The 14,806-nt window shown below is 32.1% G+C and overlaps 1 protein-coding gene across 2 annotated transcripts in view; it reads left to right on the top strand.

Annotated features, from left to right (window-relative positions):
* The window catches only part of LOC106661076 (kinesin light chain), a 166,402-nt gene extending 157,179 nt beyond the window's left edge, over positions 1-9,223 (top strand). The window contains exons 11-12 of one of the 2 annotated variants that reach the window (XM_014384214.2): positions 6,688-6,738; positions 8,900-9,223. In XM_014384214.2, coding sequence (XP_014239700.1) covers positions 6,688-6,738 — 51 coding nt within the window. In that variant the 3' untranslated portion in view covers positions 8,900-9,223. The remainder of the gene's footprint in view (positions 1-6,687; positions 6,739-8,899) is intronic. The other variant, XM_014384218.2, reaches the window with a different exon arrangement.
* The last annotated feature ends 5,583 nt before the right edge of the window (positions 9,224-14,806 follow it).

The following is a 14,806-nucleotide window of genomic DNA, read 5'->3' on the forward strand; positions in this document are numbered from 1 at the left end:
CTCCCCTTTTATTATCTTATATATTTGACTTATATTCATTTTATAAAACTTAAGCTATAATTAAAGGTTATGGGCGCTACAAATAACTTTGCTGCACCTCTTTTCCTATAGTCCGATTGCACAAATTTTATTTTAAGTTTGCACATGCACAGATTATTTTCTTGTTATCCTCTGTATTTGTTTCTCCCTCTTTGCTTTTTTTTATATTATGTTGTTTTTTTAAATAAATAGATTAAAATCTGCTTGGCATTTACACTTTTTTTTTTTAAAGAACAAATATTTAAAAAAATTGTACTTTTGAATATTGTATAATTGCAGCATTTGTTGCTGATTTTTTTTTTTTTTTGTTAAAAAATTAATACAATAAAGCCAGGCATTACCAGTACATTTATATTTGTATTGTTGTTAAAGGCTTATATCAATTTTATTGTATTTCTAAAAGGATTATTATTTTAGTTGACAAAAAAGTTGTTATTTTATTTTGTAACATTATAAAGATTAATTTAAAATATGACTAAATCGAAATAAAGTGAGACTGTGATTGTAAGGATTAATTTTTTTTTCTTTATTTGTTACATATTCAACCGATCGTTATTGCATGCCATCCCATTTTTCTTTATTCTTTATATGTTCTGCATGACCGATGCACTTGTTAAACTAACACTTCTTTATAGTATGCTGCTGATCCTGCCTCTGTTCTCTGTACATAACAATTGTTAATGTACGTACATATAGTGCTCCGTTAGTGATGGATTGTATTATTTTTTTATTCAGTCTAGAAAGTGCTTTGTTTTTTGTTTTTTCTTGAAATGATTACAAATTTTGCTTTATTGTCTTGATATTTCATTTTAATTTCTTTTTACTTTGTTCATTGTAAATTTCAATATGCTGTGTTAGCAGTGTTGAGACCAAATAGATTGAATATATTAATTACACTGCGGTTTAAAATAACCTTTCTTGATTAGCTATATTTTTCTAAAAAAAAAAGAAAAAAAAGTTAGCTTTATGCCTATAGAAATGTTAAATTAATATACAAAGATTTATACTTGTATTGTGATATTGACCTATGAATTTTCTTGTTTATTTATGCGTTTATTAACTTAAACCTCCAAAACATCGACGTATCTTATCGCTAAAATATTGGCTATGAAAGCACAGTGTAAATAATTTTCTGACTTTAGAGATTTATTTACTCCATGGTAGGATTGTATTTATTGAGCTAGTACGACCTAAAACATTTAATCTTGTTGAAGCATTCAAAACTGGCCGGCTTCCTCTTCAGCAACTAGTTGGAGATTGATTATAGAGGTCTTGTAAATACATACATGCACTTGTGCATTGAATCGAACTTACAACTTTTGGTAGCTTTGTGAAGTATACAAATTTTATGGAGGCCGTGAGGTTCACCTCGGGTTTGGGCAGTTCAGGGCAGACCTCAGCTTTAAGCGGGCCATAGACAATCAATATTATTGCACAATATTTTGGGTCGTGCAATTTAATTGATCGTGTGTGGACAATATTGAAAGTTCGTGCAATACATTGCATGATTGACAAAAAATTGAAAATATATTGTACAACCTGAAAATATTGCACCGCCTGTTGGCATTATTGCGCAATATCAATCAGTTTGTGATGTATCAACAAGTGCACAAAATATTGCACAAACTTCAACATCGTCTTCAAACTATTCAAGTTCATTGCACAAAAAAAATTTTGTACAATATTATTGAACGTTAAGGGGCAACCGTCAAATTATTGTGCAATCTATATTGTACAATTATATTGACCATCTATGGGCCACTTAAAGCTCCAGGGGCTGTCACTACTCCATTTCAGTCACCAAAGCATTTTAAAATCTAAACCCTTTCATTCATTCCTAAATACATTCTTTCCTATTTACACATTCAGTCAAGTAGGGTGGTGGTGTACTGTACAAAATATTCCATCAGTCCTCTACACATTCACGCTAATAAATACATTCTTTTTCAATATACACAAAACAAGATATCTGTCAAGTACTATATGCAATAAAAGAACTTCCAGAATTGTTATAATGGACTAAAATACTTCTTTTCGTGCTCAAGAACAATTCGGATGTGAAGCTTAGAAATTAAGCCCTTCAATTAAGTGAGATACATCAAGCAACCTTTCTCTACACGCAGGACATTTTCACATGTTCAATATTCCATCATCGGTCCTGTCACACTACACATTCTCGCTAATAAATACATTCACTCAATATACACTAAAACCAGCACAAAACTAGATATCTATTGACTATTCTAACATATAGATCCAAATACGCCCTTTTGGATTTTTCATATCAGGTGATAATCTACTAGCTCTTTTTTAAAAAAGATGGTTCCTACTCACATTAAGTTGTTTCGCAACAATCCGGATTTCGAGCCCTTTACCTCGTCAGGTTGAAGGGTTTCCACAATCACGTCTCTCGACATGAATTGCAGAAGTGAACCCACTGATACCCCCGCCAACGTGACGTTCCAATGAGGAGCTGAGTTTTTAATGGCGCTCAATTTAAACGTACGAAAAGCGGGAATTATAACACAAATAACAATTGTAATAGTAAATACTGTAAGAAATTAATTGTAAATTAGTGATTAAAGATAAAAAATAAAAATAAATAAATAAAAATAAAAAATGAAATAATTAGAATAATATCTTAATATTATTAAATTATTATAAAACATAATAATAATTAGAATAATTACTTTAATTATTTCGACGTTTAATATTATTTATGTACATATTTAAAATGGGAGGTAGATCAAAATCTGTTATATTATTAATGCATTTATCACCATGTTCAATTTTACATTTTTTAATTTCAAATTTCTCAAACCAATCTAATTCTCTCCCTTTGTTGAAACTATGTAGCACTCTTGTATTTAGATTTGAATTGAACTTATGTTTTGTTTCTTTTAGATGATCCTTGAATTCCGAAAATTTGTTCGTTTTAGGCAAATGTTCTTTTACTCTCGTTTTTCCCTACCGCTTTGACCTCAATATTTAATATTACAGTCATTACAATTGAGTTGGTAAACCCCACTTTTTGTTGTCTACTTTGTCTTTAGGTTTTGAGAGGATGTTTTTAAGTGAACCCGTACTTCTAAAAGCTATTCTAAAATCTTCCTGTTCAAAAATTATACCAACTTTTTCCGATAATTCACCAATGTATGGCAAACAACGGAAACCCAATGACTCATTTATGGTGGGGTGGCTGAGTCCTATTGTTGGTTCTTTTAAAGTTAATTTTTTTATTCTTTTAACTAGTAACCTATTAATAAATATTTCTAGATACCCATTGTATTTTGCTGTGGTTTTAATTCTTTTTTATAGTTAGCAGGAGTTAATGGAAGTTTTAACATACATTCTATGAGCCAAATGAAACCTGCAGCCTTTTGGGACCATGGGTGGGAAGAATCCACTGGAATCATAGTGTCTGTAGTTGTGGGTTTTCTATATACATCTATTTCTATTAGGTTGTTTATTATGGACAATTTTAGGTCTAAAAAGTTCAAACAAGCATCTTTGTTAATTTCCAATGTAAAATTTATATTACGGTGTAGAGAATTAATTAGTTGGAGGAATTCTTCGAGAACCTCTATTTCTGTCCAAATGCATAGAATATCGTCTACATAGCGTTTCCGTTTCGCATTGGCGGGGGTATCAGCGGGTTCACTTCTGCAATTCATGTCGAGAGACGTGTTTGTGGAAACCCTTCAACCTGACGATGAGCTAAAGGGCTCGAAATCCGGATTGTTGCGAAACAACTTAATGTGAGTAGGAGCCATCTTTTTTGAAAAGGATTGAACTCCACACTCACCCCATCATTTATGATTACTAGCTCTGTATATAGAGTCAAGTAATATAACCTATCCATTAAGTGGGACACTTTGAGCTTTCCCTACTTGCTGGAAACTTACACAGATCAATATTCTCAATATCACACTACACATTCCCGCTAATAAATACATTCAATCTCAATATACACAAAAAGGAACACAAAACTATCTATCGATTGTTCTAACACAGAGGCCCAAATAATCCGTTGCTAAAGCACAATTTCCATATCAGGTCAGTCTACTCTATGTATAGAGCCAAGTAATTTCACCATACATTAACTGGGACACATAAACTGCTTTTCTCTTCATACTGGACACATGCAATCTATGGCCAAGAATGTATCAACTTTTCATGACTGATCCCCCTTCTATAAGTACCACCCATCGATCCTGTTCTTGATACTGTAAGCGGACGACGGCGTGGCGGCCGAATTTTCTCTCGATATTTGCTTGCTTTTCTCTAAGCGACAAGAGATTAGTCGGCGTAAGCGCGTCGCTACTTATTTTTGTGTAAGGGAAGGTAGGGTTCTAGAATTCAATAAACCAGAGAGCATATTCAGTAACTTTTATTATACACAATTCCTTCTCTTAACGGTACGCAAACCACAGAAACTGAATTAATCTACAAGTCAGCCACAACTCTAAACCTGGGATGAGTCTATCAACAAAGAGACTTACCCCAAACGATGCTCGCCATGATCAGTGTCCACAGCATCTCTTCTCTCGAACTCTGACTTGGCTCGATTGGTCGCAACGGCTGATCCTCGCTGGCTCTGGCTGGCTGAGTCCTCTTGTTGAATCCCAGACGGAGAGTGGCTGCTTCTCTCCCGGTCCTTGGGCTTGACTGCCTGGGGTGAGACTCGGATTTTGACTTCCTGGGGTGAGTCTTGTATCTTGACTGACTTTTTATTTTCCAGTCATCCCTTTTATACCGGGTCTCTCCCGGAGTAGGGGTGGAAAGGAAACTCAAAAGTCGGGGGTGTTCTCACGCCGCGGGTGGGACGGCAAAGACGGTGGTCTGTCGCTATTGCTATTTTATGTTCTCCAGGTTCGTGGGAAACAAAACTTGGGTCCAGCCTGGGTCTTCCCCACACTTCGAAGTTCTTACCTGTCTACCTGGGTAACCATTTCCAAGCTACATTTGCCAGATGATCACGTCGTTCCCGTCTGGGTGGTCGCCCCTTCAGAGTACAACCTTTGTCCCTTTTCATCGTTTACCCTATTTTGTTCTTATTTTAACAATTTAAACTTATCACTAAGACAGGGACCGGCTTACAATACGTATAAAAAACAAGAGAAATGCTTTGAGTCGTACTAGTTCAATAATGACAACCCTTCAATGAAGAAAAAAAAATTGGTAATAAAGCATGGATTTTATTTTATGGGAATAGCTTGCGCTAGCATCAGGTTCTAAATGCCTGTTCATTCCTGGATGAGCGTTTAATAATGTCATGACAATATGAAGTATTTATTGAAGTAAATGTGTTACCGAGTTGTCTTTGCATTGGTCAATTTCTCACACTGCCTTAATTACATTTCTTTCTCATACAGTTTTCGTCATTTAATAAAAATTCTCATGCCTCGGTTTATTCCATTGTTTATGTATGTGATCGATTCTTCTCAGCAGTTTGATACCCCATTCTCACCTTTTTCTTCAGAAACACATTGGAATATATTTTTGAGCTAAGAAATTTTGTTTCAATGTAAGAAAATGAAGCTTGGGCTAATCAAACTACCAAGAAGATTTAGTATAAATAATCACTAAAGTATAACTAGCAGTTTCCAAATTGCTTTCTCTATGATGCATACTTGTGACATAAATTGTGCAAATACAATTATTTTTGTCACTATTTCATGCGTATTTTTTATTTACGAGCTGTTTAATTACGCTGGCTAGCTTCAGCTTCAGATATTCATTCATTTCCATCCTTGTGATTCATGTTCTTGTTAGCCTGTCATATCGATACTGGTATAAAATAAATTAAAATCTTGTTCTTTCTTGGCACAAAGACCAGGATTACATTAGTAACGATGTGACTTATTTAAATAATTTTGGTCCTTACCAATCATTCTGGTTTGGCTGATGTTGCTGGTTTGTTCACTGACAGGCAGCGAGGGTAGGCAGACCAAGCTGATCGGTAAGGACCAAATTAAAGGTTCATCTCTACAAAGGAGGAAGTCTCATGATTATCTATGTGTTTTTTTTTTTTTTCTTTCAAACAATCTGTTGTCCAATGGCCATTTACATGATTCACCAATGGTTAACGGACCAGCACAAATGTATATATCACAAGACTAAACAGTTATTACAAAATAAACCAGGTTTTTATTACAGCGTAAATTTTTTTCAATATTAGTTAATACGATTCTTGCCTTAAAAAAAGTTGCTGGTTTTGAAAAGTTTGGGAGCAGCACACACCAATGTGAAACCTTCAAATCCGTAAGACGACTCCGAGACAATCTGTTCTCACGTGCTTTCACAAATTGATAATTAACGATATGAAATTATCTTGATACTTGGTGGTGGTATGTGGTTTAACTTGTAACAATTTTTGGTGGTTGGTATGTTGGTGGTCTAAACATTCTTGACCTAATTGGTGACAGTGTTTGTGAAACAGCTTCGCGGTGGATGCAGTCCCCAAACTTTTCCCTTGACTTAAACTTGACTTGATTTGAAAAAAAAATGCAATTGTTAATTTATTTCCTGAAGCACCAGGTAAGGATTGATCTGAACATTTTCACTGAAATTCTGTTACACAACAAATGGAAAAAAAAATTGGTATGCATCCTGGGTATTAATTTTTATCTGGATTATCTGTTTCAGCAAGAATCGCGAACAACAAATCGCCCAAAAAGTGGGATCCCACTGCTCTAGGTAAATTGTAAACCTTTTTTTGTTTTTGTTTACGTATAGCAATATTTCATTGTTATTGGATTCCAATTTATCAACGTTGTCCCTACGACAACAATTTCATATCATATTCTTCAAAAAAATTTAATTTACACCAATTTCACATCTGTTACTTTTGAAATAAGATTTTAGCGTATTCACTCCGCACCTTTGATAATAACACCACTCTGGTATTAAGATATTTCATATAGTGTCATTTTAAAATTGCTTGAACTTAAAAGACCATTTGTACGTCCAACAAAAGAATTTAGTATTTCAACGATAAATACTAGCTGTTCGTTTTATCGATCAAATCAATAATGAATATATACATTACTCGATAAAGGGAACGGCTAGTGGATTTTTGTTAACTGCTGCAAACCAAAAAGTTAAACTTTAATACTTTCCAAAATAAACTAGCGACCTTACAATAATTTTTTTACTCCCTGATAATCAGGGATTTTGTGCATTCTTTATTAAAATTACTTTAGAAATGAGGTAATTTCAGGCTGTTAAAAAATGGAATGACAAATTAATTCAATGGTTTGAAGGGGAAAAGCAGTTTAAATTGAGTTGAGTATATGGAAAATTTACAAAACCACTTCAACAAGCTAGTGATGAGATTTTATCTGTCTCTTGATTTCAGACAAAAATTTAAACCTTTAAACACAATTTCATGAAGTTATGATTTTTTACTTAACCCACTTTTCACTGCAACCGCAGAATCATTTGCGATTTCCTCTTGAGATCTATGGGGTGATGAACCTGTAATTTGGCCATTTCCTATCATTTTAATCTTGCTACCTATGCTATTTTTTGTTCACCAATTCGTAGTCTGCTTGACCAATTAATATATTACAATTAATTAAGGTTTTTAGTTTAGATAAAAAAGTCAATGGCACGAGCGGGATTCGAACCCATGATCTTCGGCTAGATACGCCGCTGCTCTACCACTTGAGCTATCGTGACCTTGATCCGCTCGGACATTAACTTCCCATCTCAACGGCACCTTTTGAATTTTCCATCCTTTTTGCCATTTTTCAAATGTGTAATCGGCAAAATGGCAATTGAAAAATGGCAAAAAGGAGAGAAAATTCAAAACACGATAGCTCAAGTGGTTAGAGCAGCGACGTATCTAGCCGAAGATCGTGGGTTCGAATCCCGCTCGTGCCATTGACTTTTTTATCTCGTCTAAAAACCTTAATTAATTGTAAGCTATTTTTTGTTTTGAACCCATATTTGAAATCCTCTACTGATGCTGATGAGAAAAAAAAACAGTAGGTAGACAAAAGTGATTGGAAACAACTACAAGTTTATTGTTATTCAGATATCGTGAGATGCGGTCGGGAGTGATGTAGGTTTCAGAAAAACATTTTCTTTATCGTGCCAACGTTTCGATCTCAATAAAAGATCGAAACGTTGGCACGATAAAGAAAATGTTTTTCTGAAACCTACATCACTCCCGACCGCATCTCACGATATCTGAATAACTATAGATTAACGGTCACTAATCTCTACACATTTCTACAAGTTTATTTATTATTATTTTTAAAGGGAAGTTAAAAACCAAATTAGTCTTTTGTTTTTGGGTTAATGTAAATTTACTGATGTAAAACTAAATTCCTTTTTAAGTGTTAGATGCTTAAAACACTTTTTATATTCACGAGTAATCTGAATCTCGGTCTGGCCTGGTGAAATAACAAAATCAATTATCTGCCAAGCTTTCGACCTATTTCAAGGGCATTATCAGGGTGAAACTATCTTAAAGATGTCTGCAAATTGACATAAGTTTTTAATAAATGGTTTCAAATTTCTTTGAAGGCCGATTCAGTCCCAAAATTGCCAAGGACCAAAGAAATTTGAAACCAACTAGATTTGTAAAATATTTTATCAGTGGACTACTACTAATTTATGCTTGGTTTAAAATTAGGCATGTTTCAAATTGGTGTGTGCAGTTGTCAATAAAAAAAAAAAAAAATGTTAAAAAATGTTTTATGTTCCAACATCATTCCAACACATTTTGCACCTATTGCGTTAAAGTATAATGGCAAAATTGATAATTATAGGTTATTTGTTTTGTATTGATTGATCAATTTTTTTTTTTGAAATGGGAAAGTGATTTTTGTTTTTGTTTCGATTTTCGTAGGATGTACGAAACTAACACCTCATTTTCAACAACGTTATCATCAGCCAAACCAGAGCAACTTCATACTCGCTACAACCATTCATCAATGTAGCACTTTAAAATAGATGTAGCCCTAATCTATGTACACTTCACTATGCTTTTTACAGCTTAACTGCAAAATAATTTGTTTACACTAACCTCATCATATTCCAATCCATCCTATTCATCGGAGAGCAAGAGAGAGTGAAAAAAAAACAAAAAAAAAACAGAAAATTTCGTTGTAACAAATACAACAAAATTATGGCAGTACAGAACAAAACAGTCTATAGCTAGGAGGTAGTGAAATAACAATTTTAAAAATAATGAACAAAAATTTCGCTCCTCCATGGTTGATTGAAAATCTTGAAAAAATATTATTCCAAAATTATTACTTCTTACTAAAGTAAATATATGTTTTAACCACTAGTTTTTAGGTGTTTGTTGCTCCTTTTGAGGCTTTATTGAATTACCAAAAAAAAAAGAAAACATTAAGCAGAAATAAAACTAACGTTATATATTAAATAATTGAAAAGACTAAAAAAAAAGCGATAACATATAAAATTTTATTATTATTTAATTCAAAAAAGTATTAATTAAAACTTATTCTCTTTATTGTTTAATTGTTTTTTATTTTTTGTTGGGGTGATGGCACTTTTCTTCTGATATGTTAGACTGTATCAGTAGAAATAAGAGCCCCAAATTGAATGATCTGGTTGGATAAACTCACTTCCTTATTAAATATGGAGAAGTGATGAATGTTCAAATAATAAAAAATGGATATTGAATCTATATTAATTTATATCAAGTATCAAAAATGTTTGTTTGTCAATTAAAAATGATAGATATTTAGTGTAATTATGTTTGAATAATAACAATTCTTACATAATCCGTAGTTTTCATGTGCAATTCTGAATATTAAATAGCATTGAATTAAAAAAAAAATAAAACAAATCGAATTTAAGTTTACTTTCTCTTGTACTTTAATGTTTTCATTTCAGTATTCTTATTTTGTATAAACATTAGCAGTAATGTGATAGTAGTTTTTGATGTGGTGCTGATTTGTACTGGTTGACAGATATTCAGCTTAAAATTGATAGGTACCATGTAATTTTACATGATAAAATTGTTTTGTACTCTAAACAATTTGTATTTTAAAATGTCATTTATGCCTCAGTAAAATTCCATTTCTGACAAAAGCATTTTTTTTTTTAATATAAATTATTTTGTAAATTTGATTGAAAGAGCTGAGATTCTGTGAGTTTGCACAAATAAGCAAAATTCATTCTGCTTGCACCACTTATGTTATAATTTTAAATAGTTTAACATGAAAAAAAAATTGAAAAAAAGAGAGAAATTAATACATTCCTTTTGTATTTGATTACGACAAACACATTTTTTTTAAACCAGATACATCTGGTATTGTGGAAAGCTTATTTATTTGTTTTTGCAAATTTATATTGATGTATTATAATAAATAAAATTACTGATGGTTCATGCCTTTGCCTCTATTATTTATCCTTCTGCATTTGCTAATTGATATTCACACTGAAATTAACTTAATAACAAAAAGCCCATGCTGCCACTGTATTTATCATAAAAGTGTTTAAATGTTTGCTATTATTGTTTAATAATTCCTTTGCAAATTTACAATATTTAATGCCTTGTCAGCATGTTTTCATTGAGTTTTCTTTTATGCTGTTTTTGATGTTATTTAACATATTATTCCTTTAGTTTTTAAGAACGTAATCAACTCTTCCAACTTAAAATAATAATATAAATAAGTACAAAATGAAACAGACAGCATAAAAATTATTTGCATACCATTCAAGCATCCTTAGGTAAGTTTTAAGTTTTGCTATTGAGAACCAAGGAACTCATTTTATCTGAGATTTTGGAAGGAAAGGTAGTCTAAATGGTACCATTGTTATTAAACCAATTAGACCTATTTTTTTAAGGTAAGTTTGAAAAATTTAGAAATCTTCTTATCGACTTATAATCCTTTTTAAATTTCCAAATTTCATTATTTATACCGAACTTAGAAAGTTGATCCAACAGATAGAAAATCATACAAATTTTTAAAAAAATGTTGGTTTCAATTTCTGAGTATTATATTGCAATGTTTACCCAAATAGCACCCATTCTTCTGGTGGATTAAATCCCAACAAAAACAAACTCAAAAATTAGTATTGCAAATATTGGCAAATCTATCTACCACAAGGGCAATGACAACCTACCTTTATTGAGATCATCTTCAGGGCCTGGGATTTATAAACATTGTTACAACAATTATAAATTTCACAAGTACATGTAGGATGTGAAAAAAATTATACACAGAAAACAAACACTTTGAGTGAGTACAAATACTTTAATTGAATCTAAATTTTCCAGCATTGTATAAATTCATTTTTTTTCACATCCTACATGTATTTGTAAAATTTAACAGTGTTTATAAATCCCAAGCCCTGAAGATGATCTCAATAAAGATTGAAATGTTGGCACGATAAAGAAAATGTTTTTCTAAAGCGTACGTCACACCAGACCGCATCTTACGATCTCTAAATAATCATTGACTAACGGTCAATAAACACCACACAAAAATAATAATAATGTTGAAAAGTTTAGGGGCTGACAAACAGCTGAGGTCATCTCTGTTTTTACTTCTTTTTCTGGTCTTTTACGCATATTTTTCAGCCTGTAGCCATTGGAGAGTCTCAATCTGTTACTGACTCTCTGCTTTTATGTAAAACTTAGTCAATTGTCTAAAATGCTAGCTTCTCATTTGTGCCATGCATAGGCACCTACTTTTGGACCAAACCCGTGCAGGTAACCCTTATGCGAGGTGTGTCATGCCTTGCTTACAAACAGAGAGCATGTATGCCGCCGGATTTAAGAATGGTTCATGGACACAGTAGCGAGTTTCAGAGTCCCCTGTGCCGCTTTTCAGTGGAATCGGGAATTTTTTGTTGTATATGGCCGTAAAAACATGTATTTATGTGTTTTATAGGAGTGAGTGTATTTATTAGAGTGAATGGGGAGGAGCTGAAGATGAAACAGTATCCCCATCGCCTCTCGAGCTGTATGACTTGGGTCGATTGCGGAATATTTATGAAAGTACCCTATGAAACTACTAAATAGAATGAATGCAGTGTATATGGATGTGAATGTATTTATTTGTGTGAATGCAAATTGAATGTGCATTGTTAATATAATGTATATATAATGTTATGTATATTATATATAAGTTTTGTATATATTTACGTTAATAAATATAATAATAGTTATATATAAGAATGCTGGAAACCATCCACAAGAATAGATCAATTTCCTCTCCACCCAGATGATATAGTTGTTTATGTTAAAAACATTATCAAAAAAAAGACAGCGGCAAGATGGAATATCTGTTGAGCTAGTATGAAAGAAATTGAATCAGTTGTACATAAATGGCCAACTAAGGAACTTGAGAGAAAAGAACTTGTGATTCTCTCTAGATAGCGAATAGGTCACATCAGGCTAATCCAATTCAATAGGCAACAACTTTCCAACTTATCCTTGATGTATTCCAAGCTGAGAATGTATCATTCTGTTTGTAAAACATATTTTGGTCAGCTGTCGCGCTTTAGGCAAAGACACAACCTTTCGTGTCATTTAAAGGAGTTACTAGGTCCCCAGTGTTTGTTTTGAAGAGCACTTTTCAGCTTTCTTACATTTATTGGAATTTATAATGAGATTTAGATCTTTACCCAAATTCTTATACCTTTGAACATTAATGTGCTATTATCTGAATGAGAGTTCTTCGTGCAAGATTTCTTTCTTTTTTCAGAAATTTTTGAGGCTGCCTGAGCAGAAAAATGAAATATAATGAAATGAGTACAAAGAAAAAGAAGTGTTATTGTGTTTTTGTTTTATTATTGTTAAGTAGTATTACTGTATTTATAGTAGGTGAATGGAAGAATAAAAGGACAACAATGAGTCTAGTCTGACTCTATTTATATAATAATAATTATTATTGGCCATACAAGCGTATGGGAAATGTTTAAATTAACATAAATGATAATGAACATAGATTAAAAAGATATTACAATTTTTAACAAAAATTCAAAATTCTAATTAAAGAACAGTAATAAATTTTATAATTAAATTTTTTTTTCATACATTTGGTCTTGCGTTAAGTATTTTAAAAGGATAAATTAAAGCTTTGGATGGCACTAGTTTATGAATGAATGTTTGGAGTCAGAGCATAGCATATATAGCACTCAGAAGGAAGCTAACCCAAGATGGAAGGTTTAATGTTAGGACTTGAAATGACCTTAGCTGTTAAATTATTTGGGATAAAAAAACTACAAAGTCAAGATAGCATATAGCAGCAGGTATTGTGCCCAAGGTCGTTGGTTCGAATTCCGCTCATGACATTATCTTTTTCTACCCAACCAAGAGATAGAAAGTGTGATTAATTAAAATTATTTTTATTTTGAAAATTCTAAACCCTTTCATTCATTCCTAAATACATTCTTTCCTATTTACATACATTCAGTCAATTAGGGTGGCGGTGTACTGTACAAAATATTCCATCAGTCCTCTACACATTCACGCTAATAAATACATTCATTTTCAATATACACAAAACGAGATATCTGTCAAGTACTATATGCAATAAAAGAACTTCCAGAATTGTTATTATGGACCAAAATACTTCTTTTCGTGCTCAAGAACAATTCGGATGTGAAGCTTAGAAATTAAGCCCTTCAATTAAGTGAGATCCATCAAGCAACCTTTCTCTACATGCAGGACATTTTCACACGCTCAATATTCCATCATCGTCCTATCACACTACACATTCTCGCTAATAAATACATTCAATCTCAATATACACTAAAACCAACACATTCTAAGCCAAGATGGAAGGTTTAATGTTAGGACTTGAAATGACCTTAGCTGTTAAATTATTTGGGATAAAAAAACTACAAAGTCAAGATAGCATATAGCAGCGGGTATTGTGCCCAAGGTCGTGGGTTCGAATTCCGCTCATGGCATTATCTTTTTCTACCCAACCAAGAGATAGAAAGTGTGATTAATAAAAATTATTTTTATTTTGAAAATTCCATGAAAAAAAACAACACAAATTTGATATGCAAAACTGCAAGGGTTATTTTTATGTTGAAAAATAAATGGTGATTGATTGATTGATTGATTGATTGGTTTGTGTACGTTAATGAACTGGAGATTATACAGTAGAAAATTTGTTGAAGGTGATAAAATAACGGTCTCCATAAATTTTTAGTTTCTCGAATGCGATTTACATAATTGCCAACACGTGTTTTTACTGCTGTTTGTAAGCTGAACCCATTGCTAAAACATCTTTGACGTGAGCAATACAATTTTAGTAGAAAATTGTACTTGCAGGGCCGGTTTCTAGCTCTGGAAGTTTGTTGTAATTAACTTATTGTATAAATAATTATTTGGAGATCGTGAATTGCATTCTGGTGTGACGAAGTTTTAGAAAAACATTTTCTTTATCGTGCCGTTTCGATCTTTATTGAGATCAACTTCTGGGATTTATAAACATTGTTTAAATTTTACAAAATCATGTAGGAGTTAAGAAAATAAAATAATTTATACAATGCTAGAAAATTTTAGATTAAGAGAAATAATAAGTTTATACAATGCTAGAAAATTTTAGATTAAAAAGAAATAATGAATTTATACAATGCTGGAAAATTTTAGATAAAAAAAATGAATTGATACAATGTTAGAAAATTTTAGATTAAAAAGAAATAATGAATTTATACAATGCTGGAAAATTTTAGATTAAAAAAAATGAATTTATACAATGTTAGAAAATTTTAGATTAAAAAGAAATAATGAATTTACACAATGCTAGAAAATTTTAGA

Source organism: Cimex lectularius, unplaced genomic scaffold, assembly GCF_000648675.2.
Source record: "Cimex lectularius strain Harlan isolate CLEC.00 unplaced genomic scaffold, Clec_2.1 scaffold194, whole genome shotgun sequence".
Taxonomy (NCBI): Eukaryota; Metazoa; Arthropoda; class Insecta; order Hemiptera; family Cimicidae; genus Cimex; species Cimex lectularius.